The 20,613-nt window shown below is 43.5% G+C and overlaps 1 protein-coding gene across 1 annotated transcript in view; it reads left to right on the top strand.

Moving 5' to 3' along the window:
* The window catches only part of LOC141997259 (DEP domain-containing mTOR-interacting protein-like), a 43,208-nt gene that overhangs the window by 4,756 nt on the left and 17,839 nt on the right, over positions 1-20,613 (top strand). Inside the window, exons 2-3 of the mRNA XM_074969552.1 lie at positions 10,795-10,973; positions 17,979-18,102. Coding sequence (XP_074825653.1) covers positions 10,795-10,973; positions 17,979-18,102 — 303 coding nt within the window. The remainder of the gene's footprint in view (positions 1-10,794; positions 10,974-17,978; positions 18,103-20,613) is intronic.

The raw sequence follows: 20,613 nt of genomic DNA, 5'->3' as shown, positions 1-20,613 counted from the left end.
CCAAAAATCCGCTTACGGGGTGCTCTATAGAAGAGGCCAATTAACCATGTCTACACCACCACTTATGTCAGCAAAACTTACGCGGGAAGCGGCGTGGGCCGAGGGAGGTGCTGGCCGCCGCTTCCCACAGCCCCCATTGTTCAGGAGCGGCGAACCGCGGCCTGTGGGAGCCGCGATCGGCCGAACCTGTGGACGCGGCAGGTAAACCAACTGTCCTGGCCCGTCAGCAGATTTCTCTGATGGGCTGCATGCAAAAGGTTGCCGATCCCCGGCCTAGATGATCATAATGGTCCCGTCTGGCCTTGAAAATCAGAGTATTGGACTTTCCTCACTACAGAAAGTTTACAACTGCAAAGCAGGCCTGATCTTGCCTGGATTTCTTCTTGAAACTCAGCCCTCAGTCTCCCATGCCTAAATTAAAAGTAGGAGAGGGGGGAAAATACTTGGTGTCACTTGAGCAGAGCTAACCTGGCTGGTCCAATTATGTAACCCTCTCCCCTCCCCTCAAGAATGTACTCATGCCCATACAAACTGGGAATACAGCACAATTTGTTTGTTGATCCCTGCTCGCAGGGATTATTCAGCTTCATGGCTCAAAGCTGTATCTGAAGAAGCCAGTTTACATATGCGCAGCTGTGGCTGCCCTCCCCTTCTGCTGAGCATGTGAGGGTATTTGACGAGAAGGACTGGATTAGAAAGGAAATCACTTTGCAAAAGAATCTTGTCCCTTTTATTCATGGCCACTTTTCTGCCTTTAATTTTTTTCATAGATATTAAGGTCAGAAGGGACCATTATGATCATCTAGTCTGACCTCCTGCACAACGCAGGCCACAGAATCTCACCCACCCACTCCTGCGAAAAACCTCTCACCTATGTCTGAGCTATTGAAGTCCTCAAATCGTGGTTTAAAGACTTCAAGGAGCAGAAAATCCTCCAGCAAGTGACCCGTGCCCCATGCTACAGAAGAAGGCGAAAAACCTCCAGGGCCTCTGCCAATCTGCCCAAGGAGGAAAATTCCTTCCCGACCCCAAATATGGCGATCAGCTGAACCCTGAGCATATGGGCAAGATTCATCAGCCAGATACTACAGAAAATTCTTTCCTGCGTAACTCGGATCCCACCCCATCTAATATCCCATCACAGGCCATTGGGCCTATTTACCATGAATATTTAAAGATCAATTAATTGCCAAAATCATGTTATCCCATCATACCATCTCCTCCATAAACTTATCAAGTTTAATCTTAAAGCCAGATAGGTCTTTTGCCCCCACAGCTTCCCTTGGAAGGCTATTCCAAAACTTCACTCCTCTGATGGTTAGGAACCTTCGTCTAATTTCAAGTCTAAACTTCCCCATGACCAGTTTATATCCATTTGTTCTTGTGTGCATATTGGTACTGAGCTTAAATAATTCCTCTCCCTCTCCGGTATTTATCCCTCTGATATATTTATAGAGAGCAATCATATCTCCCCTCAACCTTCTTTTAGTTAGGCTAAACAAGCCAAGACTCCTTGAGTCTCCTTTCATAAGACAGGTTTTCCATTCCTCGGATCATCCTAGTAGCCCTTCTCTGTACCTGTTCCAGTTTGAATTCATCCTTCTTAAACATGGGAGACCAGAACTGCACACAGTATTCCAGGGGAGGTCTCACCAGTGCCTTATATAACGGTTCTAAAACCTCCTTATGCCTACTGGAAATACCTCTCCTGATGCATCCCAAGACCGCATTAGCTTTTTTCACGGCCACATCACATTGGCGGCTCATAGTCATCCTGTGATCAACCAATACTCCAAGATCCTTCTCCTTCTCCATTACTTCTAATTGATGCGTCCCCAACTTATAACTCAAATTCTCGTTATTAATCCCTGAATGCATAACCTTACACTTCTCACTATTAAATTTCATCCTATTACTATTACTCCAGTTTACAAGGTCATCCAAATCTTCCTGTATGATATCCCGGTCTCTCTCTAAATTGGCAATACCTCCCAGCTTTGTATCATCCGCAGACTTTATTAGCACACTCCCACTTTTTGTGCCGAGGTCAGTAATAAAAAGATTAAATAAGATTGGTCCCAAAACTGATCCCTGAGGAACTCCACTGGTAACCTCCCTCCAGCCTGACCGTTCACCTTTCAGTAGGACCCGCTGTAGTCTCCCTGTTAACCAATTCCTTATCCACCTTTCAATTTTCATATTGATCCCCATCTTTTCCAATTTAACTAATAATTCCCCATGTGGCATGGTATCAAATGCCTTATTGAAATCTAGGTAAATTAGATCCACTACATTTCCTTTGTCTAAAAAATCTGTTACTTTCTCAAAAAAGGAGATCAGGTTGGTTTGGCACGATCTACCTTTTGTAAAACCATGTTTTATTTTGTCCCATTTACCAATGACCTCAATGTCCTTAACTACTTTCTCCTTCAAAATTTTTTCCAAGACCTTGCATACTACAGATGTCAAACTAACAGGCCTGTTGTTACCCGGATCACTTTTTTTTCCTTTCTTAAAAATAGGAACTATGTTAGCAATTCTCCAATCATATGGTACAACCCATGAGTTTACAGATTCATTAAAAATTCTTGCTAATGGGCTTGCAATTTCATGTGCTAATTGCTGTGGGAGTGTGAACTAGAGCTAACTACCACACAAGTGACCCACTCTGGAGTTTTCCTAAGCATTGCAAATGCCAATCTTTTGCTCTAAAATAGAGACTTTGCTTCTATGCCGGAGTCTGACTTGGGGAGGTTCACTGGTTTGTGGGTCCACACGTTGTTCTTCTCTGAAAGTAATGAACAACAGGGGAGTTGCCCAGATCGATCCTCTTAGAAGAGGATTTCTCTCTAGTTCAATATAAGATATCGTTGTAAGCTGAGAATGAGAACAACAGAGCATTTATACCAGTCCTCTGGGACTGGGCACTCTGCTTTGAAAGATTGACTGTGTCATGGGAGCCTCACTCCAACATCCAAGGGCAGAACTTGGCCTATGGTCTGTGAAGCCTTTTTGGATGGAAGACGCTATGTAAACGTAAGATATTCTAGTGGTTCGGTTTATATTAAGGCTATGTTTTACTGCAAAAACAAAGGGTATTTTTACTGAGAGAACTAACACAAGATAGTTATCTGAATGTAAAACCCTAGTGGAGACAAGACAAGTAGTCTTTAGCTCCATGTAGCTAGTCAAGGTAAACACTGATGAGTGGTACAGGGTTAACCTTGACTAGCTACATCAAGGTAAGATTTACGAGTGCCTTGTCGCCACATAAAGTTCATACATTTCAAGGTCAGAAGGGACATGTGGATGTAAAATATGCCCCCCCCCTTTTTTTTTAATAATGAAGACAAAGCCTATGATTCAGCTGCAAGACCAGGTGAATACCATTCCCCCTGCAAACAAGGAGGAGCTCAACTCAGTGTAGTCTGGCATTATTAATCTCTCACTGGGACTGGAAGTGACCCAATGCAAGAACTGCAAAAAACTTTTGGTGTAGCATGTAAAATATAGGGTTAAAGAGTAAATTTGGAAGGAGAGAAACTATGATGTTTGTAACATTTTTGGAGTTATTTAGGGAATCAATACAGATTTCAGTTTCGTTAGAGTTGTACAGTAGGTTATTTTAAATGAGTTGAGAAGTATTAGTCCAATTCCTAGAGGACAGTCTCCCCAGAAACCACAGTGATAAAGGTTATAGTTGTTTAGTAGTTATCAGCAGGTTCAGATGACGGCCAACATCTTCAAAAGCAACTGGTGACATGTAGATGCCTCAATTTTTGAGGAGCCCACCTGGAAACACCGTTAGGGGCCCGACTTTCTGAAAATCAGGTCCTTTCAAGTTGGGCACCAAAATGTTGAGGTTTATCCAAATCCCTAGTCAGTCTTGAAAAGTTTGAGCTATATGGACATGAAGATGAAATACTACGTTATACATGTTTTCTCCAGACATTCTTTGAATAGAGCTAGCTACAATTTATGGTTCAACAACTTTATTTTCTTCTCAATAAATGACCTTTCTTTAAGTTGAAAACTTTTATGGAAAATGTTTTTGTTCAAACTTTTTCCAGGTTTTCTATGAAAAAACGAAAAACCTTCAAATCTTTTTTTAACAAAACTTGCAAGTTTCCATGCAAATCTTGAGCAAAAGAACTGAGAAATGTTCATTTCTTTAAAAAATGTTCACAGATTATATTTAGTGTTTTCTGAGCCACTCTAACTGTGAGGGGCACTAGTAGAAGAGTGTGGAGAAGCTGGAACTGCCACTGCCCATACTGAATCTGTGGACGGAGGACTTCTCTCTAGGGCTCTGATCCTGCAATCAGATCTGCAGGCATGGACTCCTGTGCCTGCATGGAGTCCCAGTTACCAATCCAATTGCATTATTGGGGTATTGTTTTGTCAGTCTGAAACCTTTGAGCACTAAATTCATTAAAAGGGGTGAAAAATTAAGAGTACGAAAGAAAACCAGCATCAAAGGAAAGCTGGATTCAAGTGTTGGAGCCTCTCTTGTCAGGAGAGGATAATTGAGAACTGTCTGAGCCCCAAACCTATGACAGTGGATTATCTGTTCTGTGTTTAAACAATTACCATAGTTTAGTGAGCTCTTGTATGTTAAACAAAACAAAAATGCCAGTGAATAAACCTACAGAACACTTGAGGTCCCCCACCCCTGCCTTAAAGTGCTGTGGATTTGCTTTGAACAAGGTCACAGGGCATGAATAATGGTGTCTTTCTAGTGACCTTGACAAAGAAACAGCATGATTGCCCAGCCAACCCCTCCAAAACAAACGTACAGGCAGCAACGGCCAAAAAGGAAAGTGTTTCATAACTGTTGACTCTTGTGTTCTAGCAGCCAGTTTCTCCTTCTATTATTCTGGGGGCTTTTGTTTGTTTTTTTGGCATAACACGAATGGTTTTTGGCATGTAGAAGAAAAAGTCTAAATGTCATCTGGCACACCCTTATTTAGCAATCTTTATCTGGAAGCAAGATAATTATAAGTCAATCTCAGTTTCAGCTAGATTTGATTTTCTCAAGATAATATACTTACTCTTTGTGTACGTGTCAAATGATTTCTTCAAAGGGCCTGTTGGTAGATACTCAGTGTTACCTCTTTCCATACAAAAGGAACAGAATGTGTATAATTTCCTTTTTAGACTAAGGAAAACAACAAAAAGAACCAAAGCAATGTGTACATGAGAGCATGTTGTGTGTCTTCTGGTACATGCTGCAGTAATTCTGAGAGCAGTATGGTGGACTTGCTAGAAATTAAAAGGTACAGCACACTGAAAGCATAGCTCATCGCTGTTTCAGAGCTCCATACAGTACAGCATAGTTAGACCCTTAGTCATTATACATGAGAGATGGGTCTGAGGCTCAAAGTTCAGACTCAATGCTGAATTCCCCCAAAGTTTGGGAGTGTTCACTTCTGAGGTTTTAGTTAGAGCTGGTCAAAATTTTTGACCCAAATTACTTAGTCAAAAATGCTTTAAAAATTGTAACACTGCTAACTCTTCAATTTGTTTGATCTAAATTTAATATCTCTTATATAAACCATTGTTCAAATGTTTTATTTACCAGAAACTGGGGGGATTATTTTAAACAAGATTTGTATAATAGTTTTTGTAGAATTCTAAAAAAATGAAACATGAATACTGCAAAACCAGAAACAATGTCTGAATTGTAGGTTTCCAACTAATTTCAGTTAGGACTCATCCTGGTGTGGCTTTGGGTTTTATATGTTGTCTTGGGTATAAAAACATGTAGGAGTTTTACAGACTTCTTCAGAGTCATGATAACAATAGAGTATTCGTGGTTTAACTCTTATCTATAAGAAACATTCCTATAAAGTAGTAGTTCTCTTGTTGTGTACTAAGGAGATAACATTTTGGGGGATGTCTGTCTACCTCTTTATGGAGCGGGTGGGATGGGCAGGGGGACTTTAAAACTGGCATCCAATGCAGCCCAATGCTGATAGCATTTTGACAGGATGCTTCCCCCTGATCCCTCCAAAACCCTAAAATAAAAGGCAATTTTCAATGTTGCATGGCAGATTATTCTCTTGAGAGAAAATAAAAATATAAAAACATAAGAACGGCCATACTGGGTCAGACCAAAGGTCCATCCAGCCCAGTATCCTGTCTATCGACAGTGGCCAATGCCAGGTGCCCCAGAGAGAGTGAACCTAACCTGATCAACTGATCTCTCTCCTGCCCTCCATCTCCACCCTCTGACAAACAGAGGCTAGGGACACCATTCCTTACCCATCCTGGCTAATAGTCATTAATGGACTTAACCTCCATGAATTTATCCAGTTCTCTTTTAAACCCTGTTATAGTCTTAGCCTTCACAACCTCCTCAGGCAAGGAGTTCCACAGGTTGACTGTGCGCTGAGTGAAGAAGAACGTCCTTTTATTTGTTTTAAACCTGCTACCCATTAATTTCATTTGGTGGCCCCTAGTTCTTATATTATGGGAACAAGTAAATAACTTTTCCTTATTCACTTTCTCCATACCACTCATGATTTTATAGACCGCTATCATATCCCCCCTTAGTCTCCCCTTTTCCAAGCTGAAAAGTCCTAGCCTTTTTAATCTCTCCTCATATGGGACCCGTTCCAGACCCCTAATCATTTTAGTTGCCTTTTTCTGAACCTTTTCTAATGCCAGTATATCTTTTTTGAGATGAGGGGACCACATCTGTACACAGTATTCAAGATGTGGGCATACCATAGATTTATATAAGGGCAATAAGATATTCTCCGTCTTATTCTCTATCCCTTTTTTAATGATTCCTAACATCCCGTTTGCTTTTTTGACTGCTGCTGCACACTGCGTGGACATCTTCAGAGAACTATCCACGATGACTCCAAGATCTTTCTACTGATTAGTTGTAGCTAAATTAGCCCCCATCATATTGTATGAATAGTTGGGGTTATTTTTTCCAATGTGCATTACTTTACATTTATCCACAATAAATTTCATTTGCCATTTTGTTGCCCAATCACTTAGTTTTGTGAGATCTTTTCGAAGTTCTTCACAGTCTGCTTTGGTCTTAACTATCTTGAGCAGTTTAGTATCGTCTGCAAACTTTGCCACCTCACTGTTTACCCCTTTCTCCAGATCATTTATGAATAAGTTGAATAGGATTGGTCCTAGGACTGAACACCTTGGGGAACACCACTAGTTACCCCTCTCCATTCTGAAAATTTACCATTTATTCTGACCCTTTGTTCCCTGTCTTTTAACCAGTTCTCAATCCATGAAAGGATCTTCCCTCTTATCCCATGACAACTTAATTTACATAAGAGCCTTTGGTGAGGGAACTTGTCAAAGGCTTTCTGGAAATCTAAGTACACTATGCCCACTGGATCCCCCTTGTCCACATGTTTGTTGACCCCCTCAAAGAACTTTAATAGATTAGTAAGACATGATCTCCCTTTACAGAAACCATGTTGACTTTTGTGCAACAATTTATGTTCTTCTATGTGTCTGACAATTTTATTCTTTACTATTGTTTCAACTAATTTGCCTGGTACTGACGTTAGGATTGCCAGGATCACCTCTAGAGCCCGTCTTAAATATTGGCATTACATTAGCGATCTTCCAGGTATTGGGTACAGTAGCTGATTTAAAGGACAGGTTACAAACCATAGTTAATAGTTCTGCAATTTTACATTTGAGTTCTTTCAGAACTCTTGGATGAATGCCATCTTGTCCCAGTGACTTGTTACTGTTAAGTTTCTCAATTAATTCCAAAAAGTTGGGACTTAAAATGTTTGCTATCTTCCTACTTGGACAAAACTTCCAAGTGAAAACAGAATAAAAAGCTGAACAAGGACATATGGGTTTGGTCCTTATTGGCTGGTCCTTGGAAAGCAGGATATCTCACTCCATAAAATACAGGTATGAACTCTACCCGAACTTCTTGATTGGGAAATCCCTTGGGTTACTGGACTGCTTTCCTTGCCTCTCTGTGGTGCGCTAGTGGGCCCTGTGCATGCTCACAGAATTTTTTAAAAAATACAGGGTTTGTGGGCTGAAATTGTGCTTATGCCCTCATATAGCGATATTAACTCTGGGGATGCTTCTAATGTAAGGCTGAGCAAACCAGTTTGGAAAAAAACCACCTCAAAGCTTTCCTTGTTCCTCAAGTGGAACACACATCCTCTCATTTGATTTGATTTGATTTGATTTGATTGGGGATTGGTCCTGCTTTGAGCAGGGGGTTGGACTAGATGACCTCCTGAGGTCCCTTCCAACCCTGATATTCTATGATTCAGCACGGCAAGGCTCCCTCCTTGCAACGTCGCTTTTTCACTGGTGCCTTTGTTGATCCAGTTGTGCGTCTTAGACAGCTGTGGGTCCCAGATGCTGCTAAAGTCCAGGTTTGCTTTACCCAAAGACTCCAGTTTTCATGTTGAATTTGGTGGCATCAGGTCAGAGCTTTTGGAATTCAAATTGAGGCTTTATTTTGCGGGGAGGATGCAGGTGAGCAAGTTATTGGTGGTGGCATTGGAAAGTACCTAACGCTCAAACCAGCACCCGTTGCATTCGCTGTGGATGGGGCCCCTCATGAGGTGGAGAAAACTGGAGAAGCCGACAGGAAAGTCCAAAGGCAGGGAGGAGTAGCTAGTGGGAGGAGCAACCCTGGAAAGCTCTCGAGTCTCAGAGTTTCACTAAGCTTCAATTTTCTGACCGTGCTGATCTTAACACTAGTTGTTGCTGAGCTACATGAGCAGCTGTCAGATGTGGCACAGACACAGAACTAGAGTTTTTACCATACCTCCCCTCTGATAACTATGGGCCAAATTATTGAATGCAGGTACCTGAAGAGCATCACAACTTCTGTGCATTCACGCTTGTTAAATTCACAAATCCCACTGTGGGGCCGGCATATGCAGATCATTGTGCTTGCACAGCAGCATTTGCAGGTGCAATTTTTGCAGCCTAGACACAAGTCCCTTAATATGCAAAATGCCAAGAGGGCAGACAGATCTCCATTCTCATTCTTAATTGGCAGTCTTAACTGCAGTCATCAATTATTAAACCTGCCTTTGTCCAATAATTCACAATCTGCAGACTTTTGAGGTTCTATTGTTCCCATAATCCTTTAACATAAATACTGTATGGATCTGGGAGGTTCCAGGGCATAGTATGTGGTGATGTGGGAATTGTTTGCATGCTTCTTACAATTTGTTAGACAAAGCATTGTCTTGTATAGAAAATGATCCATGGGACGCCTAATAGAATTGATATAAAGTTCTGTTGTGGGCAGGGGAAAAACCCACCTGAAGGCATAAAACAAAGAAATGCTCTGTGATTAATGTCCTTGCAGAATACAGTGGCCCTGGGCAAGAGCGTCTTATGATGAATGTTTTGAAACTATAAACATCTCGGTGTTAAACAAATGATATTATCAGACAGCTCCTGTTCGGGTAGGATTCATGCCCTGTGCATTTTCCAGCGTTAACCTTTTGAAAATAGTGATGACTGAGGCAGCATGCTTGCCAAGTTTGATACCTTTGGTTTTGTCCTTTCCACTTGGTTTTGGCTTGAATACAAGATCTGTTTGATTGGTGACCCTGTTGAGCTGTGAAGGTCATTACAAAATTCAAAGCCTTAATCATACGAATAACCCTTACTCACACAAATATTTCCACTGAAGTAACAAACTCATTGTGATGTTGAGCTTTTGCAGAAATGGGCCCTAGGAGTTGTATATGTCCCAGTTGTATCCCCCCCGCCCCAACTATCTAAACCAGACTAGATTGGACATTGTCAGTTCTAAAAGATATTTATTATTTTCTTTTAATCTTTTTTACCAGATTCTTTGTTGATGGAAGTATCTCATACAGAATCTAACTTTCTAATATTGGTATCCCATGCATATCAGACATTCATTCCAGACTGGACACACTGGTAAATGTGTACTGTTTAAGTTTTTTGTGTAGGAATTCATAACTGCCTGAAGTGATCTGCCTTGTATTCATCCTTGTCAAATACATACAGCAAAACCAAGTGTTACTGATTGACATTCCCATCCCAACCCAATGTGACCTATGACTATTTGATTATTAGTGCTGAATACTATAGCTGACCTCTAGGACTTGCTTTCTTGGTGGTGATAAGCAGAGCTAACTACAGCCTGGGGCAAGCAGGAGTGATAGTTTTCTTCTTGCCTTTCTTCACAAACCTCACTCAGCTGCTGTGTATTTTCTAAATAATGTTAAAATAACCCCCAGAATGCTGTTCAGGACTACGACTAGTGTGGATGATGGTAAAAGTTAACAATGCAGAATGTGTGGTGGCGGTGGGGAATAATCAGCCTCGAAGTTTTGGAGCAGTTATGGTCTGTCACCAATGAAATCATTCCCCCATGTTTTAAGACAGAAAAAAATAGCATCTGGTAATGTCTCCTCTTACATTGCATACCTACGAGCATATTTGTTTACTGTGAAGTATTCGGGAAAGATCAGCTGATTTTAGGCAAAATAAGATCTAGTTCAAACCAAATCCAGGGTGAATGGATTTTTGGGGGTCCCAACTTTCACTTTACTTTTCCCTCCGTGTTCTGGTCAGGACTAGCAATGGAAGGTACAAGCAAACTCACAAGACAGAAACCTTATGAGAACTAACAGAATCTTGCAATTCAAAGAGGTGTGGTTAAGCATCCAGACTCTTGTCTAAACTACTATAATCTCCAAGCCCATGGTGGCACATCCATCACTGGCATGTAATCTAAAATGTCTCTGAAATTACACACATACACTTCATAGTGTTCTCTCATCCTAGGCTTCGACTTCATGATGGAAAGCTCATTAAGGACAGGCGCCACCACCTTCGAACGTACCCCAACTGCTTTGTTGCAAAGGAGCTTACAGACTGGCTGATTGACCACAAGGAAGCACCAGACCGAGAAACGGGTATCCGCCTAATGCAGAAGCTAATGGACCATTACATCATCCATCATGGTTTGTAAATTCTAGTTACCCTTTAACTTGCCCAGGAGAGAAAATTCAGTGTCTGGATTAGTCATTTCCTAGTCTGTTCCCACTTATCAGACTGACTGACTTATTTAGGATCCACTTCTGCAACCCTTTCTCATGCAGGTACTTCAGCTGAAGCCAATGGAATGATCCCCGGGAGTTTGAGATGTGCAGAACTGGACTCCTGTTTTATTGCACTACTTCTCAGGTTGCACTGTGCTCACAGTCTCTTGCACTGCAGCCACTCTAGAAGAGAGGCTGTGGCTGCACATGAATGAAATAACCCTCGGAGGTGTGTCTCATGGGAAAAGGTGGAACAATAATGCAACTGGTTCTAGCTCAGTCACCCTGTCCTGAACACCAGGACATAACCCTGCAACATGGTTGTATTACGCAAACACTCAAAGGGCTGAAACTGCATGATAGAAGAAATTTAAAAAATGTAGTAAAATTCATTTTTACTGCACCAGCCTAGTGCCCCTTGACATTCCAGCTCATCTCTAGGGTGGGGACAGTGGGAGTGCAGCTTGCATGCCAGCGAGCGCTACGCTGTGATCGGATTGTGGCATCCCAAGGGCCAACGCAAACATGCAGGAAAGCCTCCCGTGGAAATGAAAAACATACAGTGCCCTTTTCAAGGCCTGTCTTTGAACCCAACTCAGACTAAAGACTCACTTGGCACCCAGCTCCAAACGGGTCCTGACCAATGGCTCCTACTATTCTGGCTCTTAATTTTTTTTTTAACTTGCAACAGCTGTGCTTTATTTTTATACAAACACTGGCCTGGGTCATGTTGTTAGATACCTGGGAAAGGCATGGTCCAGAGAACTGAGTATTGGAGCAAGAGAGAGGAATTCCTGAGGTTTAATCCTCGCTCTGATGCTGACTTGCTCTATGCCTTCATTGGTTAAATCTCTGCCTCTGTATCTCCATCTGAAAAATGGGCATAATAAACATACTTTAATTCTTGGGGGCAGAGATTAGAATTAAAGCCCCAGTTGCATAAATGCTTGCAGGATTAGGGTCTAACTTCTTAGGGTTCAGTGCTGGGAGTTCTAGAATCTTTTTTGTATATTCTCTCATATTTAAACATTTCTGTTGCTATCTACATTCTAGCACAGTTAACCTGGTTGGTGTTAACAGATTTATTTCCCTTTCTTTTTGAGAGAACTGGACTGGCCCTGCCATGCTCTAGGCCAGTGCTTCTCAAGCTATCTGATGTGGGGGGCCGGCATTTTTTTCCCCCAATCTGCGCGCAGACCGGCAGCCCATGGCTCGTGGACCGGCACCGGTCCGCGGACCACCGCTTTAAGTAGAACTGCTCTAGACCACTGGGGCTGGAGACTGGTTTTCAGATGGTTCTTAGACAAATCCTTGTCTTCCCTGGTGAAGGAAATAGTTTGAGAACTCTTCTGGCAACCGCTAGGTTGTAACTGTAGTAATAACAACTGGCTTTTATGTAGTGCTTTACATCAGTCAGTCCTGACATAGTTTACAAAGGAGGTCAGAATCACTATCCTTATTTTACAGATGGGGAAACTAAGGCACAGAGGGAAGAGATGTGCCCAAGGTCACCCAGCATCAGAGTTGGGTATCCTGAGTCCCAGGCCAGTGCACTGTTCACTCAGCCACACTACTTCATACACGGCAGCTAGGGTGAGGCTGTTTGTTGCTTGTGTTGACTGAGGTGTAGGCAAGAGATTCGTTTAGGGTGAAATTCAGCCCTGCATAGAGGATCAGTACAAGACAGATGCACTTCTTAAAACCTGTCTGAGGGCTTGTGGTCAGACTTGCATGGTGCATAAACGGTCCCTGGGCTGGCTCTTCACATGGGGTTGGATTTCACCCTTGGTGCATGGGCATGAAAGATGTTTGTGGGCACTTGTTGGTAGTGCGAAGAGTGGCTGTCTCACATTTAACTTTGATTTTACTAGAGATGAGCCTGGGCCAAAATCCCACATCACATTAACCCCACTTCCCTGAAACTTGGGGATGTTTGGAACCAGATCCCAAGGCACTGGTGTTCCTGCTTTGGTGATCTGGTGGGAGACAATCCTCTGGATTAAAAACATCTAGCTGTTTAACACGCAATCAAAAACTCCCAGGATGTTATCAAGAAACTAAAAATCCTCTTCCTGGAGATAAAATCGCATGAGGGTTAATAACAAACTGCACCCTGCTTCCCAAAACTAAAGCTGCAGCACCTCTGGCAAAGCGGTGTCTGCACGTGGTCCCATTGCAGGATTACCTACGAGCTCTGACCCCAGCCTCATCCTGCCAGTGAAAATGGCAGCTCCATTTAGACTATAGAAAGGAATGCAATCAACTTGGTTTGCGAGGGGAGGAAAGGGGACGGGGAGGTGGGCAAGACAGCTCAGTTTATTTTTTAGCAGCGAATAAAAGTGAGCTTGCTCTCTCCCTCCCTGGAACAACAAAAAGCCAGAAGGGCCCATTCAGTCCTTTTGCATAACGCAGAATTTCACCCATTGATTCATACATCAAGCTCAATAACTGGTGGTTGAACTGGAGTGTGTCATCCAGACCCTCGGTCGTGACTGGTAGAATCCAAGTGCAGAGAATCTAGCACGTCCATTGGTCTTAAAGCCAAACCTTAGTTATACACATCCTTGTGACTGGGTATGGAATAAGCATCCACATTTTGCAGATATTTGCTGGTTTTTATCATGGGCCAAGCCAAAACCCCATAGTTGAATCAGACCCGAGCTTTGGGGCATCTGAGGTCCTGATACTTGATGCTAGAACCATCTTTACGGAGAGACTCAAACTACTCTCTCTGCACTTATTTAAATGAGTAGTCCTCTCTCTTTAATAGCACACAGAATGTAAGTTTTGCTGCCAGATCTCTTGCCTTCATTGAAGTCTTTCTGCACTGCTGCTTAACTTTGCAGGATGTAACATCTGTCCTTAGTGTCCAGTGCATGGACTCAAGCCATATAACCGTAGGGCACTTGAGGGAATGGAAACAGCCTCTGTGATTGACCAGCCGAGTGAACTTGTTGCGTGATGCGCACACACTGCGATACACTTAAAGGCAAAATCTGCAACGGAGAGCAAATGGTCAGGGAAGGAGCAAGGGCGACTTGTGCTGAATGGGCCTGAATGTTCAGCTTTCAGCCGACGGTTTGGCAGAATACACTTCAGGCCTGTTTCCCCTGCAGGAGCTACACAAGGCTGGCTTGTGTATGTCAGAGCCTGACGCTGGCTGAAACCAAAATAAACACAGACTCCTAGGGTGCCTTCTTCCTGCAGTCTGGGACAGTGTGTACAAGCAAAGCCTTGGGCTGTGGTGAGGGGAGCTCCAGGGTCTGTGGGGCAGAGAGTACATGAGGCTATGGATTGCCTGATTCTTTCTCCGAGCATCCTGCCTCTCTAGTCTGGTTATAGGCCACGGGGAGGGGAAGGAGTCTAAAAAGATGATTTTTAAGAGCCGTGTCCAGTGTGTCCTCCAAAGAATTCAGTGTGTTCTCGTCTTGCTGGGGAGGTGATGGCTAGTTTGGCCCGAACTCTCTCCCAAGTACCCTTCTTCCTCAAGTCTTCACTTCACACTCAGCCTTTTCTGAGGCTTGTAGAAGTTTTGGTGACTCTCTCCAGCTTGTGTTTGCTCACTTTCTTCGTTCTTCTCAGAAGCAAAAGGCCCCAAATCTCTCTCTCTTTCTGTATCCTGTGGCATATTTCTGGGCTGACTAGCAGCAGGAAGTGCTAGATGTTATGAGAGACCTTATTCATGGGACACTATTTATTCCTTCCGCACACCCCACCCAGAGGTGAGCATCCACCCTCTGAACAACGGACACCTCTCTCTCTTTCAGGCCTGCAGGATTTTAACCTCCAGTTTTGGAAGGAGGGTTGTAAAATGACCTTGCAGATTTCCTCTGGCTGAAAAATTACAAAAATGTGTCTGTAAGTTGAGGGTTAGTCTGGTACATTTTTCCCCACAGAAAGTTTTAGGTGAAATGCCAAAAAACCAAAAATGTGCCCCATTTGTTTTCATCAGCATTTTACGTTTTCAGCTAAAATCTTTCAGTGATAAAACAAAATCTTCTATGGAAAGGAAACGTTTCTTTTTGTGGAAAATCCTGTCACCAAAACCCCAAATTTCCCTCCAAACGATCAAGAGAGAACATGTTTGACTTAGTTGAGGGTGCAGAATACTGTGTGTATGCGCAGGTAGAGTGGGTGTAGTTAATGTCTGTGGGAAAATGTACCTGTCCTGTGTTCTTGTCCAGCTCTGCCCCAGAAGTAGCTGCATGTTAGTGATCTTGTGATTATAGCTAATACCTTTTGGGCACTTCAGGATGGAAATGTAGATTATTTACAGAAATGACAATCAAAGGTGAATTTAAATAGCTGTTGCTTGTAACACCCGGGCACCTAGTGCAAAGTGGTAAACCCGTTGTGCTAAATGCTGGACAGACCAATGATTGGGGCAGTCCCCATATTAACTTAGTCTTTCAGACTTGTTAAGAAGAGTTTCTCACCCTATGAGATCTGTCGTGACAGGGCAGATCCAAATGGGGGAGAGTACAAAATGAAGGCTGAAAATCCAGATTGTAGGGGCCAGATTTTCAAGAAGAGCCTTCATCCATCACTCTCGATATTAGCGGGGGAAGGGAGATGGGATAATATGTCACTGTTCTCAGTGGGCGCTACTGTGCTCTGATGAAGAATCTGCCCACTTCATTCAGGCGCCTAAACAGGAGCTGAAAACCAGCCCCTAAGCCCTTAACAACAGGAGCTGTGGTAACACTGGAGTTTGCATTTACGCTCTCCTTATCGGAGCTGAGGAGGTGGAAGGCAGGTGCAGCTTTCCTTGACTTCAACCCCTCTTTTGTAGTGGAGTTTAGAAATAACCCCCTTGACCACTGCGATGCAAACAGTCTCTCTGTTGTCATCGGCTGCCTGGTGAGAGATGAATACCTTGTACGTTAGGCTGCCATGAATAAAAATACCCTCTCTTGCTGCCCTTTATCACAGCAGCCTGAAGGAGCAGCAATTAGTCCAGGGTTAACCATTAACACTTAACTCTGATTATTTGCCATCTTGCCAGCTATTTTTTTTTTCCACCACCAGGTTGACAGTTTCAAAGAAACCCATTATTTGATTAAAGTCTTTGGAACGCTGGGCGGGACCGAAGCTTTTGGTCACCAAAGACGTCATCCTTCCACGTTTCTGTTAATCACCTGTTTAATGCATGCGGCTGACTTTATTATTTCCTGATTTGTGATCATTTCTTTTTCTTAGTCCTCTAGTAAGAGGGCTCTCTGCTCACCTCCATGTGGAGAGAACTGCTGGGAATCTGGCTAGTTAAAATCCATTCCCCTTCCCCTCAGCGAGTCCCAACATCCTCGAGAGGGTCAAGAATAATACCATGAAATGCATTGCCTGGACTATTGCTTACTTGTGAGATATGATCTAACTAGGTACTATAGCATACACTGGGCCCAGAATTGGAAATTGGGTATTATCCGCCAGGCCTTTAAGCTGCAAAAGTGCATCTTCTTTCCATGGGCTCAAGCCTGTAAGACTCTGAGCATATTAACTTCCATTTATCCCTCTCCTTCCCATTGTAACGCCATAGGAACCATCAACACCGCTAGTCAAAAAATGGGCAAAACCCCCTTAATCTCTAAAACGGCTGTGTGCTTGGATAGACCTCCTCCTGCCTGACGCATCTTGTGTTTGTAGCTTTGCAGTTTGTCACCATGAAGGCAATTCAGGGAGCACGTTTTTTAAGTCTTACCATAATACTTAGCACTAGAGCCAGTCAAGCAAAGGCAGGCATAGTTCTACGAAACATTCCGGAAGAAATGAACATTTTGTTTTTTACTCCAAACTTTCTGTGACATTTTTTATATGAAACTTCAAAAGGCAACTTTTTAAAATCTCTGATTAATTCTTCCTCTCCTGCCCGCCCCCCACAATTCAATAGGGAAAAAAATCTTCCTTCTTATGGTGGGGTGGGAAGTTTTTGTGTTTCTTGGTTTTTTTATTAATAGGTTGTTTCTTCCCACTGAAACAAAACTTTTTTTACAACAGGGAAAAGCCTTTTTGACATGAACAACCCCTCCCAAACTTTTGACCTGCTCTACTTACCACTTAGTGCAAGCTCACCATGGACCTCAAAGCACTTTCCCTAAATGGGTATTATCCCTATTTTACAGGTAGGGGAAACTGAGGAAGAGAGGCACTGTGACTTATTCAAGTTCAAACAGTAAGTCAGTGGGAGAGCTGAGCTCAGTTCTTCCAGGTCCTTAGAACAGTGGTCTTGTCTCTGTGACCATATTGTCTCTCAATGGTCTCTCACATATCTGCACACACCTCCCAGAGGGCATGTACAAATGAGGAATGCACAAATACTCAAGGTGTGCATGCAAATGAGGTGTGGTCCCTTAAATTAGGTGGCTATAGATGCATGCACCTAACTTTAAAGATCTGATGTCAGACCTGATGGATTGCCATGTGAATGAATCGGGCAGAGTGGATGCAGATTGATTGTGTGGAAAAATCTCTTTTATAGTTGCATTTAGATATCAAAGCTTCTGCAATAGGGGAAAAGGAATGTAAATATTCTGAGGCAATTTAATGGGTTTTTGGCTGCTACATTTCCCCCCATCAGTCGTCTAATGAGAGCTCTAAATGTAGCTATTAAGGACCAGAACTTACTCCAGTTCCTTCCTGCAAAGTTCTGTGCATGTGACTGGCTGCCTGCCCCAAACACGGGTGTGCAGCTATTGTGCATGGGACCCTGTTTGGTGTTTGAATGCCCATCTGCCCTAGTGCATGCAGGAATGGTTTCTATACAGCTCTTTGTAGTAATCATAAAGTTGGAGGTCTGGAACCTGGGCCACGGTGTACTGCCTGTAACTCCTAAATGACTAAAACTGTGTTTGTGCTCAGGCTGGAGTTTGCATTATGGGGTAGTGTTTAAGCCTGCAGTCCTGATGTTGTCTGCTTTGATTTTCTTTCCAGTTTGTGATGAACACTCAGACTACAAGGACGCCAAGTTGCTGTACCGTTTCCGCAAGGATGACGGGACATTCCCTCTCAACAAGGATGTAAAGGTGTTCATGAGGGGGCAGAGCCTTTATGAGACGTACGTGAGTCCTTCCCTGAAAGGTCTATCACCATGCAGGCTGCTGGCTGCCTTTGCAGCTCCAGAGTCAGGACTCTGAACCGTTGCCAATGTTTTTCTCGCGCCATAGTATCAACTTGTATCTCCAGCTCTGACTCCTTGCTGCCTTTCTCACTGCAGGACTATCTGGACTGGAGTGCAGAGATGGCTGTGAATTGGAATGCAGGATCAGAACTCTTTGCCGCTTTTGGGGGGAGTTAACATTCAGATCCAGATCTGGACTTCAAGCCATTGCTAATGAATATGGTTCACTATGGTTGAAGTGCTAGCCTAGGATTTGGGAGGTCTGGGTTTGAGATCCTGCTTTGCCACAGACTTCCTGGGTGACCTTGGGCAAATCAGTAAGACTCTCTCTGCATCATTTTCCCCCTATACAATGGGACAACAGCACTGTCCTGCCTCACAGGGGTGTTGTGAGAATAATTGCATTAAAGATTATGAGATGCTAAGATACTTTGGTAATGTGAGTGCTCCGACAAGTAGCTTAGATTCCATGGACAGCTTCCTTTCACTGAGGGGGTGGGGAAGAAGGAGACACAGAAACACACACACGCAAAGATGGGTTCTCTCTGTGTGTGGAGATTTCGCTAATTACTCCTCCAGGTCAAAAAACAGCTTCTTCTCTGAGTCTGACTGGGGAAATGGGCTGGAGAATCTGGATCTCTACATTCCAGTAAGCCTCTTAATAGGACTGGAAGGCAGAACACAAGTAGCTGATCAGCGTTGCTGCCCTCTTTTGTGGGTGTGGGGAAGCAGAGCTCTGGTAAGGTAGGAATGATTAAAAGGAGATGGGTCTTTCTGGGCTGTTGAATCCAGATGGCCCAGCCAATCTACCAACAGGGGGACCACACAGGGAGTCTGGCAAAGCTAGGAACTGATCTCAAATCTCACGTCTTAACCACAGCCCTCCCCCTTTTCTCCATTATTGTCAATTATCCAGTATATTCTAGTGGTCCCAGCACAGGGCCGGGAACCTGGCGTTCCAGACGTTGAGCCTACTACTCCTTCACGCTGACCTTAAGCAAATCACTTAATCTCTAAAAGGAAAGGAGTACGTGTGGCACCTTAGAGACTAACCAATTTATTTGAGCATGAATGCTCAAATAAATTGGTTAGTCTCTAAGGTGCCACACGTACTCCTTTCCTTTTTGCGAATACAGACTAACACGGCTGTTACTCTGAAACACTTAATCTCTGTTTTTATTTTTCTCCCATCTGTTAAATGGGAATGGACAATACCAACCTTGCAGGGGCTGTCTTATATGATCAGTGCTTTTACAGTGCTTCAAAAAGTATAAAAAAGCTATATGCAGGCTAACTATTCTGCCTGAAATGAAACCCTGGACAGGCTTGGTTTGGAATTGAGGAGCTAAATTCCAGAAGTTGTGTATAATCTCCTCACACGAGTTATTTTCCTCTAAGGGAAACACAGGCCTGATGCCAGCAGGGATCCTCACCATTCTTCCTGCATTGGACTTGGATGCTGTTGCTGGCATCTCCTGTCATGTGACGCATTTCTTGGCTTCTTGGTAGAGCAGATTGAAAAATGTTAGTAGTTTGTCTTGGAAAACTTTGAAAAAATTTAACTTTTTTCCAAATTTCCATGTGTGTGTTTGTTTCTTTGCATTTTACAAAACAACCATAAGGTTCTGGGACTATGAAACCCGCCCCCCCCCCTTTTTTGGCTTCTTGGTTTCCCCACCCCCCTCCTTTTCCAGTGGCAAATTTGGAGGCAGGGGAGAAAAAATCAGATCTCATTTTTGTTATTAAAAAAAAAAAAAATCACAAAATCACCAATTCTGTCTCAATGCCTGGGTTGTTTTTTTTTTTTTGTTTACTTTTGGGGTTCATTTTTTGGTTTTTTTTCAACCCCCTCCAGTTCTAAATCTCGGAACGGGTCTCTTCCTAGAATCAGATCCAGTGCTGGGTTTAAACTCGTTTCAGCCACGAAGGGCGCGTCGATGCTACAGCGACGCAGGACGGCACTGCAACTGTGCTGTTGTCGAACCGCCATGTGGATGCTTCCTGCGTCGAGGGAAGCGGCTTTCCCATGGATGTGGTGACTCCATCTCTCCAAGGGGCTGCAGCTGGTTGATGGAAGAATTCTCCCGTCAAACTTGCCACGTTTACACCAGGGAGGAGGTGGCCCTAATTCCGGTGCTCAGGACACTGAGCAATGTAGCTAGCCTGGTCTAGTTTTTAAGTGTAGGCCAGGCCCAGGATTGGCAGAAGCACCCTTTAAATGTGTGTGTGGGGGGGGGGGCACAGACACCTGAACTGTGGCACCGCCCCCCCAAAAGCCCACCCTCATGCTGTCCCTGACTGCGAGGTGCCACTCCTCTGCTGCCTCTTCCCTCCCAAGATCCCACTCGCTCCTCTCCACCCCCTTCTCCCCTTGTCCCTCATACATGTGGCCGGAAAAAGTGGAAGGGCCGTGGGCCCCCTGGGCCCCTCTGTTCTGGTGCTCCTGGC

The sequence above is a fragment of the Natator depressus genome, chromosome 13 (assembly GCF_965152275.1).
Source record: "Natator depressus isolate rNatDep1 chromosome 13, rNatDep2.hap1, whole genome shotgun sequence".
In the NCBI taxonomy this organism is placed as follows: Eukaryota; Metazoa; Chordata; order Testudines; family Cheloniidae; genus Natator; species Natator depressus.
The sequence above is the reverse complement of the archived record's forward strand: the minus strand, read 5'-3'. Positions and strand labels throughout refer to the sequence as shown.